Below are 21,273 nucleotides of genomic sequence, written 5' to 3' on the forward strand. Positions count from 1 at the left end.
TGCTGTACAGTGCAGTGAGGAATGCCCAGACCTCTACATTGGAGAGACCAAACAGCCACTTCACAAGCGCATGGCACAACACAGAAGAGCCACCTCCACAGGACAAGACTCAGCAGTCCATCTGCATCTTAAGGATAAAGGACACTCTTTCGAGGATGCCAATGTTCACATTTTGGACAGAGAGGACAGATGGTTTGAAAGAGGAGTGAAAGAAGCCATCTATGTCCACTGTGAGCGACCATCTTTGAACAGAGGCGGTGGTTTACGACACCAACTCTCTGCCATCTATAATCCAGTTTTGAGATCCCTTCCCAGACGCCTTAACGCCCACTCACATCCTGGGCCATCTGATCTCAGGAATTCGCATGATAAGGTGGGGCCAGGTTTCACAATGAACTCACCCGAAACTCTGGCTGATTGGGACCCACACCCAGTTTCACACCTTGGCTCAGGGGATTAGAGGATCATCAGGGGGTCCTTTTGTTCCTCTGTGGGGGGATACTCCCACTAGGTTTATATCTGGGACTCTCCACCATTTGACCTTAGAACTGAAGAAGCTTCTCGGATGAGAGGTGAAACGTCTTCAAGTAACTTAAAGAAGTCCAGACGCTTTTCTTTGCAAGCTCCTTTGACCAGCTAGAGTATGCAGTCAGAACATAAGTACTAATAAAAAGCTTATTGCATCAGATGCTAGACTCATTTTGACATTTACGGACAATGAAACATGGAATGATAACATGCTTGACTCATGTTAAAGAAGTTTTGCAAAATGTTACCTAAAATCGCCAGCTGATGCAGAATTGCCGTCTCATTGCCAGACATAAAGTAGAATCCGTGTAGTTTTCTGGGAGGTGATATATATGTTTTTATTTCATTCCCATCAGACAGCTGACCATGAGCTGTCTGGTGTTTCTCAAGTGCTCCCTATAGTCATCCCATACTCTCTCCTTCTCATTTGCCCCGGACTCTGTTCGTGTGTAAATTTATAAAGCCAGCTAAAGCCTCAGGGTGATGCAAGAGGTGAAAAAATGGGAGTGTCTAAAGCTCAGTGCTTACCTGTATGAGGACGTTTTCAGGAATTAGTTACACAAGATATTAAAATCTATAAATGCATTTGCTTTACATTGTTTGTTTTCCTAAACCTTTCCAGTATCAAATATCCTAAACATTACAATCTGCTTACTAACTGCTATTTGAATTTTTTTTTATCTCTACTGGAAAACAGAAGATTGTGCTTGTTGGCAGACAAAAGCGCCTGGAAAAGCTCAACAATGCCACTGTAACTGAAGACTGGGAGAAAGCTGCCTAGCTTTTATAAGGGGGTTAAAAATACGGCGTAACTAGCTCCACCCTGCAGTCTATTTTTAGAACAGCCTGGTTGATAATTTGTTAGTTAGTGTACTTTTTGACTTTCAAATATGAGCCCGATTAAATATTTGCAGAACAGCAAACAACATTATTCAGGTTTCAGACTCTCTTGTCTGTCAGGTCTCTGTATTACCCATATGGAAAATTATGCAAAAAATTAAGAATGACGTAAGGTTGAAGTATACATTCACTACTGTAGTCAATGGGAATTTGTTTAAAAAAATGTTTTCTATTTTTCCCCCCATATGTTTGCACTTCATCACAGACATAGTAGTTTTTGTAACATAAAGCAAACACTAGAATTGTAAACAGTCCCCCTAAGTCACATCTAGATTCACACACTTGCCGAGTGGTGGATACTGTAGTGAGTATCCTGAGCTATAGATACAGTGGCTTGCAAAAGTATTCGGCCCCCTTGAAGTTTTCCACATTTTGTCACATTACAGCCACAAACATGAATCAATTTTACTGGAATTCCACATGAAAGACCAATACAAAGTGGTGCACACGTGAGAAGTGGAACGAAAATCATACATGATTCCAAACGTTTTTTTACAAATAAATAACTGAAAAGTGGGGTGTGCGTAATTATTCAGCCCCCTTAGTCAATACTTTGTAGAACCACCTTTTGCTGCAATTAAAGCTGCCAGTCTTTTAGGGAATGTCTCTACCAGCTTTGCACATCTAGAGACTGAAATCTTTGCCCATTCTTCTTTGCAAAACAGCTCCAGCTCAGTCAGATTAGATGGACAGCGTTTGTGAACAGCAGTTTTCAGATCTTGCCACAGATTCTCGATTGGATTTAGATCTGGACTTTGACTGGGCCATTCTAACACATGGATATGTTTTGTTTTAAACCATTCCATCGTTGCCCGGGCTTTATGTTTAGGGTCGTTGTCCTGCTGGAAGGTGAACCTCCGCCCCAGTCTCAAGTCCTTTGCAGACTCCAAGAGGTTTTCTTCCAAGATTGCCCTGTATTTGGCTCCATCCATCTTCCCATCAACTCTGACCAGCTTCCCTGTCCCTGCTGAAGAGAAGCACCCCCAGAGCCTGATGCTGCCACCACCATATTTGACAGTGGGGATGGTGTGTTCAGAGTGATGTGCAGTGTTAGTTTTCCACCACACATAGCGTTTTGCATTTTGGCCAAAAAGTTCCATTTTGGTCTCAACTGACCAGAGCACCTTCTTCCACATGTTTGCTGTGTCCCCCACGTGGCTTGTGGCAAACTGCAAACGGGACTTATGGTTTTCTGTTAACAATGGCTTTCTTCTTGCCACTCTTCCATAAAGGCCAACTTTGTGCAGTGCACAACTAATAGTTGTCCTATGGACCCCCTGACATCATCAGGGGGTCCTTTTGTCCCTCTGTGGGGGGTCACTCCCACTAGGCTTATATCTGGGACTCTCCACCATTTGACCTTAGAACTGAGGAAGCTTCTCGGATGAGAGGTGAAACGTCTTCAAGCAACTTAAAAAAGTCCAGACGCTTTTCTTTGCAAGCTCCTTTGACTACGATGACCTGGATGACTGAGAACCTTCACAGACATATGTCCTATGGACAGATTCCCCCACCTGAACTGTAGATCTCTGCAGCTCGTGCAAAGTCACCATGGGCCTCTTGGCTGCATTTCTGATCAGCGCTCTCCTTGTTCGGCCTGTGAGTTTAGGTGGACGGCCTTGTCTTGGTAGGTTTACAGTTGTGCCATACTCCTTCCATTTCTGAATGATCGCTTGAACAGTGCTCCGTGGGATGTTCAAGGCTTGGGAAATCTTCTTGTAGCCTAAGCCTGCTTAAAATTTCTCAGTAACTTTATCCCTGACCTGTCTGGTGTTTTCTTTGGACTTCATGGTGTTGTTGCTCCCAATATTCTCTCACACAACCTCTGAGGCCGTCACAGAGCAGCTGTATTTGTACTGACATTAGATTACACACAGGTGCACTCTCTTTAGTCATTAGCACTCATCAGGCAATGTCTATGGGCAACTGACTGCACTCAGACCAAAGGGGGCTGAATAATTACGCACACCCCACTTTTCAGTTATTTATGTGTAAAAAATGTTTGGAATCATGTATGATTTTCGTTCCACTTCTCACGTGTACACCACTTTGTGTTGGTCTTTCACGTGGAATTCCAGTAAAATTGATTCATGTTTGTGGCTGTAATGTGACAAAATGTGGAAAAGTTCAAGGGGGCCGAATACTTTTGCAAGCCACTGTATGTCAATTAGGAATTACTTCCTTTCAGTGTACAACATTTTACATAAGGGACGCAGAATATGTTGACCCTTTTTGTGCCGCCAGTTTCAGCTGAGTGGAGCCATCATGACTTTGACCTTGCATTAAAGGCCAGCATATTTGTAAAGCAGTAAGCTCACAGAGAAACACAACTTATGCAGATTTCTTCTCAGTTCTTTTTTTAAAATTTCAGTTTCTTTGCTGACTGGGCTTCATTTCAGACTGCACTTGAGGCATGTTGCTGCTTTCAGTTGAGTGTTGACATTATTCATCTTGACCCTTATCTTAGTCAAAAGTGGAACAGCGTAGGCTAGACTTTGCAGACATCTGAGGTTACAGGGACTATATAAACCAACCTCAGTCATTGCACGTTTGCTCCGACATCTCAGTGTGACTGTGAACATATAACCTATAAGAAATAACTCATGTAGAGGGGGGGGTCTTGCTCTGTTTTTATAAAGGAAGTCTTCACCACAGTGCTTTTGCACAAACTGTTCTCTTAAATCTTCTCTGGTCACACTCTTGCAAGTCAAATTTTGCAGCGCATATGCTCACACACAAAGTCTTTTCTAGCAGAAATCTATTCTGCTTCATTTTACATTTAACTTAAGTCTAAGTGATTTAACTACTAAACACATAACTTTTAAAACAAACCACAAAGCTTTCACTCTATTTCTAGGTAAAATAGGTAGTAGGGATGTTTCATATCATTGGGGCAAGAATAAAAGCTACCTTAGGCTACAGAGTGTATTCTACTATTAGGTTCCTAAATTTGATTTCATTGTGCAAAATATAATTAAAAAAAATTTCAGGAAGTCAAAATTTACAATGAAGACATATCAAAATGTAATATAAATAAAAACACAACAAACTCAAAGTGAACTCACATACAGAACAAATAAATGCTGATGAGCCTTAAGTCAGCAGCAGCAGATTTCAACTGTTGGTGCTGAGCTATTTCATATATGTGTACACTAAAACATGTCCCATGTCTGTCTTTTGTTACCTTTCATATGATAGTAGTCAGTATGGCATATCTGTCATATCATAACTATACAAAAGATTCATGTCGTCTAGCCATTAAAACAGGAAACCTGTGCTACCGGCATGCACGATGCATGACAAAAGGTGTGAGCTGGTGGTAAACTGGCTTCGAATTGTGGTTGACATCATGGGAGGGAAATGTGTGGTCTCTATGACACAATTGCCAAGAAAGCAGCAATGTGCACTTATGTGGTAATCAATTGTATACCTATTTCTAACCAGATGCTAAAGAACTTTATTATCAATATGAATGTCACGGTTCCATGACGCTGGTTACTACAAATCCCAGATGTGAAAGCGCTGGTCCGCACCGGTGGAGAAAATCTGAGAATTGTCAGGGTTTAAGGCCAAGTGAAGGACTCGATCAGAGTGACCTGGTTAAAAAAAGAAAAAGAAAAAAAATTATTATTTAAAAGAACTGAAAATCAGTTCTTGTTGTTGCTATAAGTAGTAAGAAAATGCCACATTAACAGGGAATTAATATTGAATTGTACTACCTTGATTATAATGCCTTTTTACATTTTTATGTTTTTTGATGGAATCACACATCAAAAACCAGGATTAGAAAGAAAAGTTGACAGACATCTTGGATTCAGGAGATAATGAAATAAAAGCAACGTGAAGTTAAATGGAAAAAATAGATAATACCAAAAACTAAACAATATAAGCACTCTGTTCCAAACCTCACTTCGCACATATTTGTCTGTGATTCAAACAAGCATCTCATTCAGTAACAACTTCTCCTTGTTTGCCAGTACAACTGAGTCAATCAGAGCCTTATTGGCAAAAATGAGAAGGGGGACTTTATGACTGTGGTTAACCAAGAAAATGGTGACTAAAAATCTGCCTACAGAATAACGGCCTGCATTGGTGCAACTCAATGGGAGCTACACTATTTTGTTTTTGTTTGTTTTTTTCCATTATGAAAACAAGTCAATTTCCCTATCTTATCATAACCAGTATTCCTATGGGAATAGGACTTTACCACAAGGGTTGATATCAGTAATTACACTTCTGAAAAATAGCGCAGAATGACCGTCAAGTTTTCATTTAAAATATAAAAGTACAAAAAAACTTAAATTAAAAAAAGTAAATTTTGAAAATTACTTGATCATTTTTTTTATTAAGTAAAATTATTCAATATTACATATTAGTGGGTTTTCAGTAAAAGTGTCTTTTGCATTCAATGCTTGGTTTGAGCCCTCCTGACCAGAAAAAACAGGAATTTAGCATTTCTGTTAGCGGTTTATTTCTCATTTTTTCCCCCCTTAAGCCGTAAGTATTGGTTTTCTAACACCAGCTCACAATACTACAGGACAGTGAGACAGCTCATATTAAAACTAGCAACCTTAGTTTCATATTCACTAGAGGGAAGCCCAGAACACGAATCACTCAGCACACGATGGCCATTAAAGACATTAGTGGTAGGTGACAGAGCTGCTGCACTGACAACAACTGCTTCTGTGAGAATATTACTCACTGTGTTATTGACGCAACAACATTTGTTCCTATGAGTGTGTTGTCAATGTGTTGAGACTAAGTTGAGATAGTATCAGACAGCAGTGCTGATACAATTTAACGTTGCATTAAACAGAATTATTTACTTTATTAATAAAAAGGTTATAGTAATGTAGAACAGCCTTGTGTGTTTTTTGGTTTTCTAACCTGTGAACTGGTAAATGGGGCTGAGAGAGTGAAACTCCCACACCCAAGATGTGACTTTGTGATGAGGTAGGCCATGACCTGTAACCAGATATCTCTTCTTTTCAGCCCATTGTAGAGAACAGATCTGCAAATGAGGGTAAATAGTAATAGTTTATCCAGCATTTTTAAATACAGCAAAACAAAAATATCCACAATACTGTAATTCTCAAGCACCTGTGAATTTGTTTGCACAGAAGTAACACAAGATGCTGATTGTGTGTCCCAGATTCTCAGCTCACCATCTTTCCATCCCCCTCCTGTAGCAATAATGTTTCCCTGCCATGGGCACCACCCCATTGCCTAACAAAATAACACACACAAAGGTGGATACATTAACAGCATTTTTAAATCTCTGTTTACTAACCCAAAATCCTTACACATTAAAACCATTAGCCTCTTATTCACATTTAACTGCTTTGACGTCTGCTCAAACTCTGTAACTCTGGCTGTGTCAGCCTTTAAAAATGCCAAACAGTTTACTTTTAGCCTCCAAATCCAAGTACACAGACCTTCACAGCACTGGGCTGCTTCACTGTCATTATTGGCTGACTTGACATTTTTTTTCCCATGATGTCATCATCCCAGATATGGAGAAGGCCTTCTGTGGAGCCGCTGGCCAGCCATTTGCCTCCTGGTGACCACTGCAGACTGCAGACCCCCTCCCTCTGGGTGGTTGCACCTACCAGAGGTGTGAAAGCCCGTGGGTCAAGGTGACAGATATGTCCAAGAACAGATCCACTGTCAGAAAAAACACTGCTTTTATGGACACTTTTATTGATTAAGTGTCTCCTACCCTGTCCGTGACTAATTCATCTACATTTCTTCTATTAAAGAGATAAAGCTGTATGCCTTTAGCTCTTATCCTAAGCCTATCTATCCTATTTATTGATTCATTTATTTAGCATAATTTCCAAATTGGTCAATCTTTTCCATTTCATTATTAAGCAGCACCTTCTTTAAATACCAGAACAAACCAAATGGGTACCTGCTAAGTAACTGCTGTTTCCAAGAAAGCGCTCTCACCACAGCCAGGTGTGACAGCAGAAACCTCATGTTCTGCTTGTGTTCGACATCCCACAACTAAAGAGTCAAAGAGAGACAAAGACACCACAAACAGTCATCCTGCTGATTCAGTAAATATGACACTTCCCTTCTCACAGAGCCCCCCATACCACATTTGGTTTGAATAAGTTTCCAACCTCTATGAGCTCATTTACCTGTATCTCCCCTCGTCTAGTCGCGATACTGAGGGCTCTTCCATCTGTGCTCCAGCACAGAGACGAGACCGACTGACGATATCGGCATCCTGATTGTGGACTCAGGTCCAGATGTCCAACCAGACCACGAGTTTCTGAATTCCAAATGTAAACTGAAGAGCCGAGTCCTAATGCAACCATGCCACTACAGCTGCAGTCGAGAAGGTTAGTGTCTGAAATGACAAAGTTGCAAAAACAAAGGACTACAGAGGACTATATCGTAGGCATAAATTATTGATGAACAGGATGAGCCTTAATTATAAACATTTTTTTTTCTTTGTTAAATCTGTTATATCCACCAAAGTGTTTTCAGTAAGTATTTTTCAGAAAAAAAAACAAGTAGCAGATGTTCCAGGTTGTATTTTTGTTGCCCATGTGGCTATGCTATTTAAAATAATGAAATTTCACCAGCACACCCCAACACAACCACCATCATTCGTCAAACATGATGGAAATGTTATAGCACGTAGATGTACAACTTCTTAATGGCCCAATACTGATAGAAGAAGACGTGTCACCTGATCCTAATCCAGAACAGCATGCTTATCAGTTTTAAATGCAAATAAGCCCACAAATAAGCACCAACCAACAGTGGTGAAGTAAAGGCCCAGCAGAGCATCTCAAGGGAGGAAGCACCACCTTTAATCATGTCCATGCATTCTAGACTTCAGGCAGAATTAATGCAATGCAAAGGATTATTAGTTTGTTCAATTACTTCTGACCCTTTAAAAATTAGATTATTTATAACAGTGACTATAATTCCTAAACAGCTAATGCAAAGCATTATTAACCCCAATGAATTTAAGCTGAAAACTACATTTCAGCCACATTTGGATTGTTTTACAGTCTACTGTGGTGTCTGTGAAGGTTCTCAGTCACCCAGGTCATTGTAGTCTAAGGAGCTTGGAAAGAAACATCTACTGTGGTGGTGTACAGAAGCAAAAAAACAGTATTTGTAAAAGTCATTTAGGGCTTCATTTTCTCTTACAGTAATCATTCAGCAGTGATGGTGCACCCAACTTAACCACTGACTTCCCGTGCAGGCTCAGAGTGGCTTTGTTCAGAGTGGCAAATGGCTGAAGATCATATTTTCTTTCATCATAACCTTCAATGATAAAAATATAATTTAAAAGATATTGTTACAAAACATACATTGTACATCTGCTGTTAATCCATTAATTTTCAAACACTTTCTTTGTTGTGTCGTGTTTTTGACATGAATCAATAGTTGCAGCAAGCATCCACATTGATGTGCATTAAGCACTCGTTGCATTAAACTAGAACGTGTTGAAACTAGTGATGACTGCTAAAGTGCCTAAATGTGAATAAAGTGTCAAGAGAATTTAACACGTGATTTCTTTCAAACTTTTCTTCCTTATTGCTATTCCAGATGTTATCTTTGTTGTCTTTGTACGCTACCAAATTTCTCCAGACTTCAAAAACTGGTGTGCAGTCTGATAAAGTAAACCTATAATTACATCATCCAGCATTCAAAAAACAAAGCGGAAAAAAAACTGCAGCGTGATCAAAGTATGTATTTGGGTTCCCCAGTATGACATCATGTAGTATCAGTCCAGAGATCATTCACACAATCATTCATACACAGCAAAATCTCCAGTGTTAAATTAACACTGGAGATTTTGCTGTGTAGAAACATGATCTACCTGAGCGATTGAGATTTTCAGGTTCTTGAACTGCAGGTCTCCATACCCATCGCTGTAAAACAAAACCAAAAAAGGGAAAAGAATTATTACTATTCAGGTTTCAAAAATATCTAAAATTAGCATATCATTGAAAGTTAGCATTAGCAATATATGCAGATTTACTTTTTTATATGCTTTATACATCGATCTGTTGCAGGGCCATAACACAAGACAAGAAAAAGTATTCACAGTTAAAATCAATTCAGAATAACCAATCACCCACTGCATGTCTTTGGACTTCACAGAGAAAGGCCCCAGACTCTACATAAACCCAGGACCTTCATCCTGTGAGGCAGATGAGCTAGCCACCACACCACCATCTCTGATAGGATAATAACATTTTATTATTCTTATATCAAACTGATTGTGTTCTTTTATTTTATTTCACTTCGAGCAACTTTTGGAAACCACACACATACAAAACTCTCTGACTTTTTTCACTTTTAAATGAAAACTTCTATGTTCGTGTATGAGACGATGACTTGCAGAAGTCAGTTTAGCATCCCCCTCAAACTACTGCATCACAACCACACACAGACACAAACGAGGAAGTGCAGCTTCCTTAAACAAACCTCTTGTGGGGCATTTTCTGCAGCAGGCCGTGTCTTTGCAGCGATCGTGCACTCTGTGTTCACCAACTTAACAGACTCAGAGTGAGACGAGCCTCCCACCAGTGCTGCCTCTGGTGAAATCAAATGACATCATAGAAAACGTCCAACAGCTCTCAGGTAAAAATGTACTGTGTCAGTATGATGATACACCTGGTGAAGATTAAAAAGAATGAATGTTGTTTCTAGATATGGGCCTAGGGGAGTGCATGCCCGTGCATTTTAAAATCAGCAGTGTCATATAAGAACAGTGTTACCCAGCTGAATCATAAATATGCTGTTCAAGTGCAACACCAACAGCTTGGGTACAGTCCCCAGTGGTGACTAGGGTCTTCATGTGGCAGGATAAAGTTGGTTGGAGTTTTTTAAACCAAAATATTTATCCAAATTACACAAACATTGTTGCATTTTTATGACATACACATTATGCTTTAAATCCTGAATCAGTCGTTTTTCCCCTCTTCTAAAAATCAGTCGTTTAAAACCTGACTTCGGGTAATTTTTGAGTTTAATCACACTTTTAATGACCTAACTTATGTGAATATGCCTGGCATCAGTATTGCATTATTATTATTACTGAACTTCTGTGTGTTGTTTAATACCTTGGATTTTTCCTGGTAGGACTCCCTGTCCCGGTTCATGCTTTCTCGGTGGAGAATCGAGCTCCAGCCTCTGACAGATGGTATCAAACTCGAAGCTTGGCTCACACTGCCGCCCAGGGGCCAGTGGGGTACTTGCAACAGGGCTTTCTCTGCAGCGCCTCTGGATGATCCGCCTCCTGAAGCATTTGTATGTGACTTCATGGGCCTCGTATTGTCCCTGAGCAGACAAATAACAATTGTTTTTTTTAATACCATCTCAAAATAAGGTTATTTAAAATGTACTAAACAGTAACTTTATATCATTAGAAACTAATCTATTAAGAGCCTAACTTCCTCTTAATTTTTTGAAACCTTTCATAGCAGATGAAGATTCTGTAGTTATTTAAATGCTTTACAGTGATTACTGAGGAAACCACTGGAAAGTTTGGTTAAGTGTTTGCTGAGGTTCCTCTAGTGCTAATAATCTGCACTGAGCATTCAGGCATGTTTATTATTGTTATGATTATGATGATGATGATGATATTATTATTATTATTATTATTATTATTATTATTATTAATAATAATAATAATAATAATAATAATAATAATAATAATAATAATAATAATAATAATAATAATAATAATAAGTTCCCGATTTCTGTTTTTAATGTTTTCCAACATTAAAAACAAGTGATATAGACATCAGTCTCAATATTAATTCCGTCTTATGCTTTTTATATTGAACACACCTAACAAAACTAAAACATAAGGCATTGTTTGTTTTGTTTTGTTTTGTTTTGTTTTGTTTTTAAAAAATATATTTTCAGCTGACCCTGTAGTCGGCCTATATAGGATTCTGTAGTGTAGCTGAAAGTCGAGTATTTACATGTAAAGTTCACTTATTATTAGTTTTATTTTGCTGCTGAGTTTCCGGTATAGTCGCTTTCACCGTTTCTCCGTCCAGCTTAACGCGACTATTTCCTCTGATCCGCCCCAGAACTTCTGGAAGGAGAGCCCCAGTTCAAGCTACGGTTTGCTCTTTCCCCTCCAAGATGGAGGCTTTGGGAGGTTATCCTACCAGGTCCTCCAACCCAAAAGCGAAAAAGTTAACTGTGCTGTTGAGCATGACGGTGGGTGTGGGGTGTTTATTTCTTCTGCAGACCCAGCTGGTGAAACCCAGAAAACCGAAGGATTTTTATTCTTTCGAGGTGAAGGACGCGAAGGGCAGGACGATTTCTCTGGAGAAGTACCGAGGAAAAGTATGTCCACATCATCAGCCGTCGTTTCAGACTGAGAATAAACCCGTTTAACTGTTTAACTTTCCCCGTGTCAGTTTAGACTTGATTTATTTGCAGAGTGCGTATTTTTAAGAGCTTTTTAAAATAACTGTGCACTGCTCCTAATCCCCTCTTTTGCAGGCGTCCTTAGTTGTAAACGTGGCGAGTTACTGCCAGCAGACGGAGGCGAACTACAAGTCTCTACAGGAGCTCCACCGGGAGCTGGGCACCTCTCACTTCAACGTCCTGGCCTTTCCCTGCGGACAGTTCGGGGATACGGAGACCGGAACCAGCCGGGACATCGAGGCTTTCGCCAAGTCAGCCTACGGTGTTACCTTTCCTTTCTTCAGCAAGATCAAAATAATGGGATCAGAGGCTGACCCTGCTTTCAAATTCCTCACAGGTTGGGAGAAAGACTTTTAACGAATATCATGACTGTGGGATCACTGAGTGAGATCACAGAAACGCTGATTACATATTTATACCTGCTCCAAGTGCAGGATGTATTTAATGATGGAAGGAAGTCAAATTTGGAGCTGTCACCAAACCTCAAATACTTAACAATTGGTCTCACCTGTATTCCAGGTACAAGTGTTGATAGTCTAAAACCAAACAAGATTAGGCAAAGCCTACTTTTACTTCATCTGAGAGGAAAATAATCTGTTACTGTTGTAAAATGTGGAGCTGAACGTAAAGTTTTGTATTTTTCAATCACCCCAGGGTAATTTAATGAGTTTTTATGAACATGATGCACCTGAAAGAAGACCTGCAGAACAAGTCTATGAACTCCAGAGGTAACTGGAATATAAAGTATGGTTCTGATCTATTCTGTGATTACAAGACTTGATGGTATAAAATTTAATCAATTCAGTGTCATATCTGCTAAGTAGCAACTTCATTTATGTTTGTAAAGCAGCAGAACTGACATTCTGCTCCATGCATTAGAATCTGGTTTTATTAATTAGCTGTATTTTTACAGTTACAGTTAATATTATTAATATACAGTAACACAACAGTCGTGGTGAGCTATAATGATTAGCAGTAGCCAAGGGGAATTTATCATTTGAATTAATGCTATTACAGCATATGAACATAAGTATGCACATTTGAGTTTTTTAGTATTAGGTTTTCACTTGATTTTCAGTTACAACACATACATTTTTCACTGCACTATCAAATTATATAATATTGAAATGATACTATAGGCTTGTGTAGGTATTTTCTTTTATTCTTATTTTATTTATTTAATATAATTTTTTTTATGCATGTATTATTTTGATTTGATAGTGTCCACTTCTGTTAGGAAGTAACTTTTTCTGTCGTCGTGGTACTCTGCTATTAAGTTATTAAATTAAGGCATTTGGTATTTTAGCATCCTGTAATCTACCTAACTGTCAGTGTTTTTAAGCATATTTTAGACCCTGATGTGTCTGTCTCTGTTTTATCCTGGTTTTACCTTTGAGGAACATTTTTTTGTCTTCAGTGTGTAATAGTTTGTTTCACTATATGGAAACTGAATTACTTGTTGCTGCCCATCTTGGGCAAACAACTTTAAAGATTGCTTAAAAATAAGATAAATTAAAAAGAAAGAAATGTAGCATTAACGACTGTTCTGCGACATCTTGTTTGTTTTTCAGATTCTGTGAAGAAAATTCCAAAGTGGAACTTCTGGAAGTTTCTGGTGAACCCAGAAGGGAAGGTGGTTCGATTCTGGCGAACAGACGAGCCCATGGAAAGCATCAGAGAAGAGGTCACAGCGATGGTGCGGGAAATCATCCTAAAGAAACGAGTGGAGCTATGATGGCCCCTAGTGATCGGTACTGGACATAGCACTGCTTTATGTCTGTGTTTCCTGAGCTGTGGCAGCCAGGAAGGACTGAACTGTTGACAGCGAGTGTTGCTTGGAGAGGGTTGTCATTCCAGAAAGATGCAAGATGAAAATATCAGGCAATCACCGTGATGCAATGCAAGTCAGAGTGTGTGTGCGTGTGTGTAAATGAGTGTATGTGGGGGTGTTTATCCTGTGGTCAGTGATGAGCATTTCTTAAAATGACCACTGCTGCAGCTGCAGTGGTTATTTAGCTTTTCAGTTGTTGGCATTTTGAAATGTTCAGCTTTCCTTCTTTTCATCTCTCCAGTGTTTACATTAAAATCTTTTTTTAAGAGGAAGCAAATTAATTGAGCCTGATTTGACTGATTTGAGCCCAGCAAACTGTGCAGCATCTATCAAACAATAAAAAGCTCTCATAAGTATTTGTTTTAACTAATGACTTTAAGATTTTTCATTTAGATGTCCTGTGTTGTGGGTATTAAGCGTCTTTCTTAACTGAATAATTAAATCACATTACAAATTACCTGCTAATGTTAATGCATTGATATTAAGGCCATCTCCTTAAATATGGTGCTGTAGTTGATTTTTCTGAATATTTATGGCTATGAGAAAATAATATAAAATAGACAATAGAATCAATGAATCGCATCTTAGTACTGATTGCAGTGAAGGGTGACTACAGACATCACTGTTGGTGTGGATTAAATGGACAGTTGGAGGGCAGCAGCAGGTGAGCTGGCACAGGAAGAAACTACCAGCTAACAAGACACTGCCTTCCAGCCACCCACAATTCAACTTCACCTTCTGTCCTTATAATAAAAAAAATGATATTTTCTTTGCAGAGTTTGCAAACATTTAAAAGTCATATTGAATGGCTTTTGAGCCATTAGTGTGACCCACAGTGAAATGTAACTGTTAAAGTAGCAGAGCAGTGTGAGCTGGCTGAAGAAACGTCAGCTAACATTACACTGCCACCCAACCAGTCACAACACATCTGTCCATGTAAATGCAAATGCGTGGATTTGACTGCTGTACCGACGTCCAGCTGCTCATTTATCAGTATGCAAAATGTAGAATTGTCTCCCAGCTTTACTCTCGGCTGACTTCTTATTATATACTATAATATAATAAGAAGCGGGTTACGTGGCAGTGTCGGCAAACATGTTTCAGGTGAGTTGACAGTAGCAGTGAGGAGTGCAGCTGACAGCTGTCAGTCAAATAGCACAGCCAGCAGCAGTACACTGCCGCACTGACACTGCAAGATCAGCAGAAAGAGGAAGGAGGCACCCAACAAATGAAGCGGGAACATTTCTGATTATTTTAATGCCAGTTTCACTTTAGTTCCCCCTCTTACCTTGAAGGGAAAGTGCCGCTTTCCTGTAAAATCTCGCAACATCCTCCTCCTGATCATAAAAACAAAAACACCACAAGCTCAGCTCATCATCACGTGAAACTAGTTTCTAACATCTTAGTCTGTGCTTTCAAAGAGTTATTCACCAAGGTGAGGACTATTTCAAGTATGCTGCAATTAATATAAGTGACTGTGTGTTTTGGGTTTTTGTTTGTTTTTTCTACACCACTATACGTAGCACATGCTGTGGTTAGAAGAACCCAAATAGGAAGAGTCCCTGTGTTTAGTGTTTGAGTTGCCTGGTAGCAGCAACAGCAACCGATCCTAAGTAACATATAACATGTCTTGACTACTCTACTGAGGCTATTTTAATTGCCCGCAACTATGTTATAACTTACTTACCCATCTGCGTGAATCTTCACTCCAGCGTTTCAGGCGCATCTTCCATTTCCTTCATTTAAGCATGCCCCAGTCCCCACTATCTCAGTCCTCCCTATCTCAGCCCAAGTGAGGACACTGACCGGTCATGCCTGGTGCACCTGTTGTCTCCTCTCCTATATACTCTCACTGGGCGGACGCCGGAGCGGGAAGCAAAGTCCTCTGCTGTGCTATTGGCAGTTAGGTCCATTTCCCCCCTGTTTTTAATTAAGCGGCCTATAGACTCGCTCCTATTCAGGGATTCCCTTCGCGTCCTGGTTTCTAATGGAAACAAACAGACAAAGAAAGAAAAAGAAAAGAACAACGCGGTAATGTTATAAAGGTGGAGGTGGCTGCGTGTTATCAGTTGATGTCCTAACTTAGACAAGGACAAACTACTTCACCTTTATTTCTTTAGGGTGGTGTCAGTTTGCACACTTAATCACATGGTTTACAGATGCAGGCTTATATTCAGCTTGTTATGTCGCTGAAGAAAGCATAATTTTAAATATAAAGGCTAATGATGATTATCGGCTAGTTACATTAGGAAAGAGGTAGGATCGTGCAGATTGGCACCTTTAAAGCACACGAAAATTTATTGTAAGTAAATCATAAATTACAAATCCTGAAAACATGCCAAAACGAGAACTGAGACCGAATAGCCTTAAATATTTAGCATGTTAAGAAATACAATTATTATTATTTAAATATTTATTTATTGCTAAATTGTAGGCCTAATAAGTTGTTTTAGATGTTTGGAAGTGAATTCAAACATCAGCAAATTTTGACAACACATACTAATAAACACTCCGCAAACTGCAGATTTTACTGATTGGATTTAATGCGTTGTCATAAACCTGTAACAGCTCCTCTGGTGGGCAATCAGTGGCCGTGTTTTGCGGGTAAAGGCCCTGTATCCGCGGGCCACACCGTTTAATGAGGAGCTGCTCTGGCGCTAAGTGGGCCGAACGGCGCGAGAGCACGCACGTTCTTGCCACCTGCCACTTCCATATGCGCTCGCACCTCGAGTGCGAGCCCGGGACAGTGCGCCAGGTGCTCCATCGGGCTGTCATAGAGTCCAAATGATAGACATAAAAGGTTAAGCTCTCAAGATAACCCACAGTAACCTTTAATTTATCATCACGCCCAACAGAAACAACAACAACAACAACAACAACAAACGGCTCAGTGTTTGTTATTTTTACTTTTAACCTGGAAAATTCACAAATCTGTGGCAGAGCAAACAAAATTACCACATAGCACTATAATCTAAATCCATCCAGTTCTCATTCATAAAATAAAAATGGTTAAACTAGTTTGGTTTTGTTTTTTTCATCAGTATAAAATGTATCAAATTTAAACAGCCGGCATTTTCATGTAATATTTTATTTAGCCAGTTCATTTAAGTTTTTTAAATGAGTTAAATGTGAATTAGCTTTCATTTGCCCAGAACCTTACACGTCTGTATCCCACCACAGGAACAATACGTATTTTTCCCGCTGGACTCCGTCGGGCTTGCAGCCTCTCTCCAGGTTTGAGTTTAGTCACCTTAGAAACGCATTGTGTCTGTATTTTCCTTTCTCCTCCCGCATTGTTCCCCGCAGTTTGGCGGTAGCTTAACAGGTCAAAAGTGTCACAGCCAGCTTATACAATGCTTTGCCCTGTGCCATGCTCTCACCAGCGGTGCTGATCAGATACAAAAGCATTTGTTTGCTGTAAAAGTGGCTCAAGGCCCGGCTGGATGTCGAGCTCAGCACACGTGCAGATGTTTTCTATAATAAAGTGGCTGAAATTTGACATTAAGCATCAGATTGTGGCCAAGGTTGGCCAGAATGTAACAAGGGAAGTAGGATGGTTTAACTAGATAATTATTATTGGGCTATCTGCATCTATTTAGAAGCAGCTGGACAGGTCAGATGTAAGAATCTGCCACACCTCACTCTCCTCATCATTAAGTTTCTTCTTGAAAGTTAAACACCACATTTCTTTTGCAATGACTAAATTGATTTAAAAAGTTTCTCTGTAATGCAAAGCCAGTATAAAGCTGGATTTAAAAAAAACATCAGTCAAGTGGTCTTTAAGTATAAATTTGCTATGAGTTATTTATCGGTTAAATGCACCTCAACTTCCCTTGGTGGTGTAACTTTCCATGGTCTTTAAATAAATAGTCAGGCCTGTGTTAATCAGTTCTCCATCTCGCTATCAGGTTTTTCTTATCTGCACTCGCTGTGTTAAATGCGGTGTTCATGACAGCAGGAGTGTCAGTACTGTAAACTGTCCCCAGTCAAGGGTCTGCACTGTTGCCTTCACTGCTGTAAAACAAACAGGCCCTGGTTGTGGAAGTTTAGACAGGTGCCTGACCTGAGATTGTCCAAATGTCTTGTGTACCAGCCAGGTTCTTACAGCTAAAGATTTCAACAGTGAGGTGGAAGAAAGATTTTCAAAGGTAACATCCTCTTTAGATAAGTTAATCTCTTCTTCTTGGTTTAATTTCCTTTTTGTTTTGTTTTTGCCTGGTTTATGGTGGTTTGGGTTTGTTTTTTGTGTGTTAAATCCGATTTTCTGTTTGTTTGCTTTTTTAGATAGATGACACAGCTAAAGTCTTTCCCTCAGGGTATACTGTTTATACAACTATTGTGTTAGCAGTCAGGTTCATAAGAGTGATAAGTCAGGAAATACAGCCCCCAAAAAAGAGAGAATCTGTTTACATTTCCAAAAAGGATATAAACAAGGATGTTGGCTGCACTACATCAATGCTCTGTCCACTCTTTCAGGCCACACAGTCACTCAGACAGAGACAAAGCCCCTGCTTCTTAAAGCAGGTCATAGGGTTACATTTGTTTCACTGCTCAAACAAGGAAAGTTCACAGTTTATTTCCATTTGCCTAATTATCACCTAAGCTCCCTTATCATCTTAAAAAAAAAAAAACTTGAGTCAGCTACATGAAAATGTACACATTGTTTTACAGTTTTAAAAACATTTTTATTTCCAAATATGTAAAATCACTGGCATTTTCCAGGACAACAAATATATAGCGAGATGCAAACATAAACAAATATTAAACTATGTAAACCAAAACGCAATGTAAACAACAGCTTGGGCAGTTTAATTTCCTTTGTTAAGCACCTCTTCTCTGAATGATTAGCTTTCAAGCTACCTGAGGAAGACATCACTGAATCACTTACAGATATCACTATAGATTATAAGTTAAGCATTAACAGTTGCAGCCCACACATACACTTCTGTCCACCCAACAGAATTAGGGCATCTGCATATGACTAATCAGAGCCACATAACAACTCCAGCTTTATTTGCTGATCTCTCATTTCAGCTTTGTTTGGGAACCCAGCGAAAGCGGTATCCTCCTTGCTGAGTCCTTGAGGTAAAGGCATGTCCGTGAGGAAAGACCTGAGTTCTTATAGTGCTGTGTTCTCTGACAGAGGTCCTAAAAGATGAGACACTCTCTCCAGCTTCTGCTGCATCCACAGTCATGTTGCTGTCTTTAGCTATGGATGTCTGCAGGCCTGAGAATGCACCATACATGGATATTGTCTTTGATTCCTGTTGCAGCCTTGTTTCTGTAGAGCTGCTGTGAAGTACAGCATTGCAGCGTGTGCTAATATCCCTCAACATGTCCTCCACTGAGTCAGAGGATTCAGTTTCATATCCTTCATCCAGTCGCTGGCGCTTACAAGGACTCAGTGAGGTTTTGTCACCACCATAAGGCATTACTGGTTCTTTTACATTTGAGTCTCTGACTGTCATCAATTTCTGAAAGAAAATGATCCAAATTAAAGACTAAAAAGTTTAAAGATTAAAAAGTTTGAAACACAATTTATGACAATACAACCAAGAGGTTACATCATATACATGATAAATACTGATTTGACTTCTCACAGTTCTGAACTTACTTCAAGCACAGAGGCTAGGTGCTTTGCTCGATTAGCCAGCTGCCTGAGGTGAACGTTTCTTTCTTCAAGAGAATCAATCTCATCTTGTTGACTTTGGAGGGACTCATGGAGCTGCAAGCACACAAAGCAAAATATTTTCTGTGATGTGTTCATCTTTAATAATTATTTTATTTTTTAATGTTGGCATAACTAAGTTTGTGTTTAGATGTGGACAAACAGTTATTTCAAATGCACGTGTAATTTACCTATACGTGTAGGTTTTCCACAAAATCTCCATTGTATACCTTTTAAACCAAACGGGGTTCTGATCAGGATAAGGTCTTGGATGTTATAGCAGGTAAATAGGTTTATATAACTAAATAATTAATATAATTATAATTTTTAACAATTATAATTTCACAATTTAGATCCATTATAGTCCAAATTACATCAAACTTCGTATCACCATTTACGGTACATCATTTACATTGTGCAGTAATGCTCCATAAGACCTTACCTGTTTGTTGACTGCTATGCTATGTCCCAGTGCCTTTCCATGACACTCTGCTATCCCTTTCCAGGAATCTCCATCCTGGGCAGGTGGGTTGCCTGTTTCTGCAGATGAGTTAACCAGACTGTCTTCTGGTGAAAGGTTGTGCTGAGGGGTGAGGGGAGGTATAACATATCCTTGATAAGGTACCAGCTCAGCTGAAGACAAACTGCTCTCCAGGGTTGTAGGCGAAGCTGACAGAGAAGACAAGAACCCAAGGACTTAGCCAACGTGATTTTGGAGGTGCACGATTTTAACTGTATTCATGTCAATATAAAAGTAACAATAGCGATGAGCAGCACCCCAGCGGTGTGGAAGGTTTAGTTTTCTCACCTGCCATGAAATCCAGCCCATATTCTCCAAAATCCTGGTCATTTGCATCCAATTCCTGTGTGGAAATAAAAATGACGATCAGCATTTATCAGTATTTCATATAAACAATTCGATTTAAAATAACGAAAAAGAAAAACGAAAAGGTGCATAGCAGTTTTACCTGGAAATCCCACCAGGAAAAATCAGGGCAATACGATGTTAAAGCAGAAAATGTATTAGTTGACATTTCAGTCAATATGTTTTCGTGTTGTCGCGTTATGAGCTTACGCTTGTCTGTGTCAGCTCGTGGAAAAAGACTGGACCATTTTCTAGCGTGTGTGTCATGAGTTAAGTACAATGACATTCGTGTAGGATTCCAGCACATCGTGTCAAACATTAACAGAGTGATCCAGACCTGCAGCTCTGCTCACCATCCTACATCTCCATCCGTCGGAAAGGGGTTGATTTACATGGCTACGTTTAAGATATGCCATTTACGTGGAGATGTGACAAAAACTGATGTCCATTTTTTAAAAGAACATTGGTCTTCGGTGTTTTTTTCTCACCTGACAGCCGAAGGAGTCTCTCTCCTGTCTCATAGAGGGCACACCCTCTTCCAAATCATCCCATGCAATTGTTGAGAAAGCTGCGACAGAAGAAAACAGTGGGACCCCTGAATGCATTTATGAGCTCAAAGTGACTTAAAGGCACTAATCCTGAAATTCACCCATTGTGTCAGGTTGAGCTTACCTTGTTCGATGATACATGGAAACTCAACATACACAGTGACGGGACTGCTGCTTCTTGGCACAAACACTTTATCCTGTGGGTAGAAAACACTATAAAAGTCTTTCCCACTGCACAAAGAAGCTCTGTGTTTTGTGAAAAGACAAATATTTCAAACCGTTTTGTTTGTGACAGCGTTCGTCCATTTTTGCCTCACTTGGTTGGGACAAATACCATCAAACGTTTTTCCGTCTCTTTGCATCTCGATGAGCTAAGCTCCGTCTGCAGAACTAGGAGGGCATGATTTGATTTAGAGCTGATATACTCGACGTTCTCCCGGTCTGCGTTTCTTCATGCCGCGGTTTCACACTTTCGACCCAATCAAATGCACCTATTTGGTCTCCAGGGAGTAAC

The 21,273-nt window shown here is 39.7% G+C and overlaps 3 protein-coding genes across 5 annotated transcripts; 1 reads left to right on the forward strand and 2 right to left on the reverse strand.

The window, feature by feature from the left end:
* Nucleotides 1–1,003: 1,003 nt before the first annotated feature.
* Nucleotides 1,004–15,610, reverse strand: LOC146657777 (cell division cycle protein 20 homolog B-like). Of its 3 annotated transcripts, none has more exons than XR_014914096.1 (12): nucleotides 15,366–15,610; nucleotides 14,967–15,015; nucleotides 10,524–10,740; nucleotides 9,886–9,993; nucleotides 9,275–9,326; nucleotides 8,599–8,715; nucleotides 7,572–7,783; nucleotides 7,340–7,434; nucleotides 6,864–7,092; nucleotides 6,594–6,654; nucleotides 6,316–6,439; nucleotides 1,004–5,024 (listed from the first exon to the last, which is right to left on the reverse strand). XR_014914096.1 is itself a non-coding variant. In XM_085426098.1 (12 exons), exons 2-12 carry the CDS (start codon nucleotides 15,006–15,008, stop codon nucleotides 4,927–4,929), a joined length of 1,422 nt encoding a protein of 473 aa, XP_085282224.1. In that variant the 5' UTR covers nucleotides 15,009–15,015; nucleotides 15,366–15,597; the 3' UTR covers nucleotides 1,004–4,926. The 3 variants fall into 3 exon arrangements, 2 of the variants coding, with proteins under 2 accessions (XP_085282224.1, XP_085282223.1); XM_085426098.1 differs by having other exon boundaries at nucleotides 6,529–6,654; nucleotides 9,886–9,995; nucleotides 15,366–15,597; XM_085426097.1 differs by having other exon boundaries at nucleotides 6,316–6,654.
* On the forward strand, nucleotides 11,491–13,941 carry gpx8 (glutathione peroxidase 8 (putative)). The gene is made up of 3 exons (XM_085426099.1): nucleotides 11,491–11,763; nucleotides 11,923–12,184; nucleotides 13,419–13,941. Exons 1-3 carry the CDS (start codon nucleotides 11,557–11,559, stop codon nucleotides 13,580–13,582), a joined length of 633 nt encoding a protein of 210 aa, XP_085282225.1. The 5' UTR covers nucleotides 11,491–11,556; the 3' UTR covers nucleotides 13,583–13,941.
* Nucleotides 15,611–17,972: 2,362 nt separating the features above from the next.
* mcidas (multiciliate differentiation and DNA synthesis associated cell cycle protein) lies at nucleotides 17,973–21,121 on the reverse strand. The gene is made up of 7 exons (XM_085427040.1): nucleotides 21,038–21,121; nucleotides 20,884–20,956; nucleotides 20,700–20,779; nucleotides 20,155–20,209; nucleotides 19,789–20,015; nucleotides 19,293–19,403; nucleotides 17,973–19,152 (listed from the first exon to the last, which is right to left on the reverse strand). The coding sequence occupies exons 1-7, from the start codon at nucleotides 21,119–21,121 to the stop codon at nucleotides 18,709–18,711; spliced, it is 1,074 nt and encodes a 357-aa protein (XP_085283166.1). The 3' UTR covers nucleotides 17,973–18,708.
* Between the last annotated feature and the right edge of the window lie 152 nt (nucleotides 21,122–21,273).

Source organism: Rhamphochromis longiceps, linkage group LG12 (genome assembly GCF_057381845.1).
Source record: "Rhamphochromis longiceps isolate RC_006_pf linkage group LG12, R_longiceps_female_GT1.1, whole genome shotgun sequence".
Classification (NCBI taxonomy): domain Eukaryota; kingdom Metazoa; phylum Chordata; class Actinopteri; order Cichliformes; family Cichlidae; genus Rhamphochromis; species Rhamphochromis longiceps.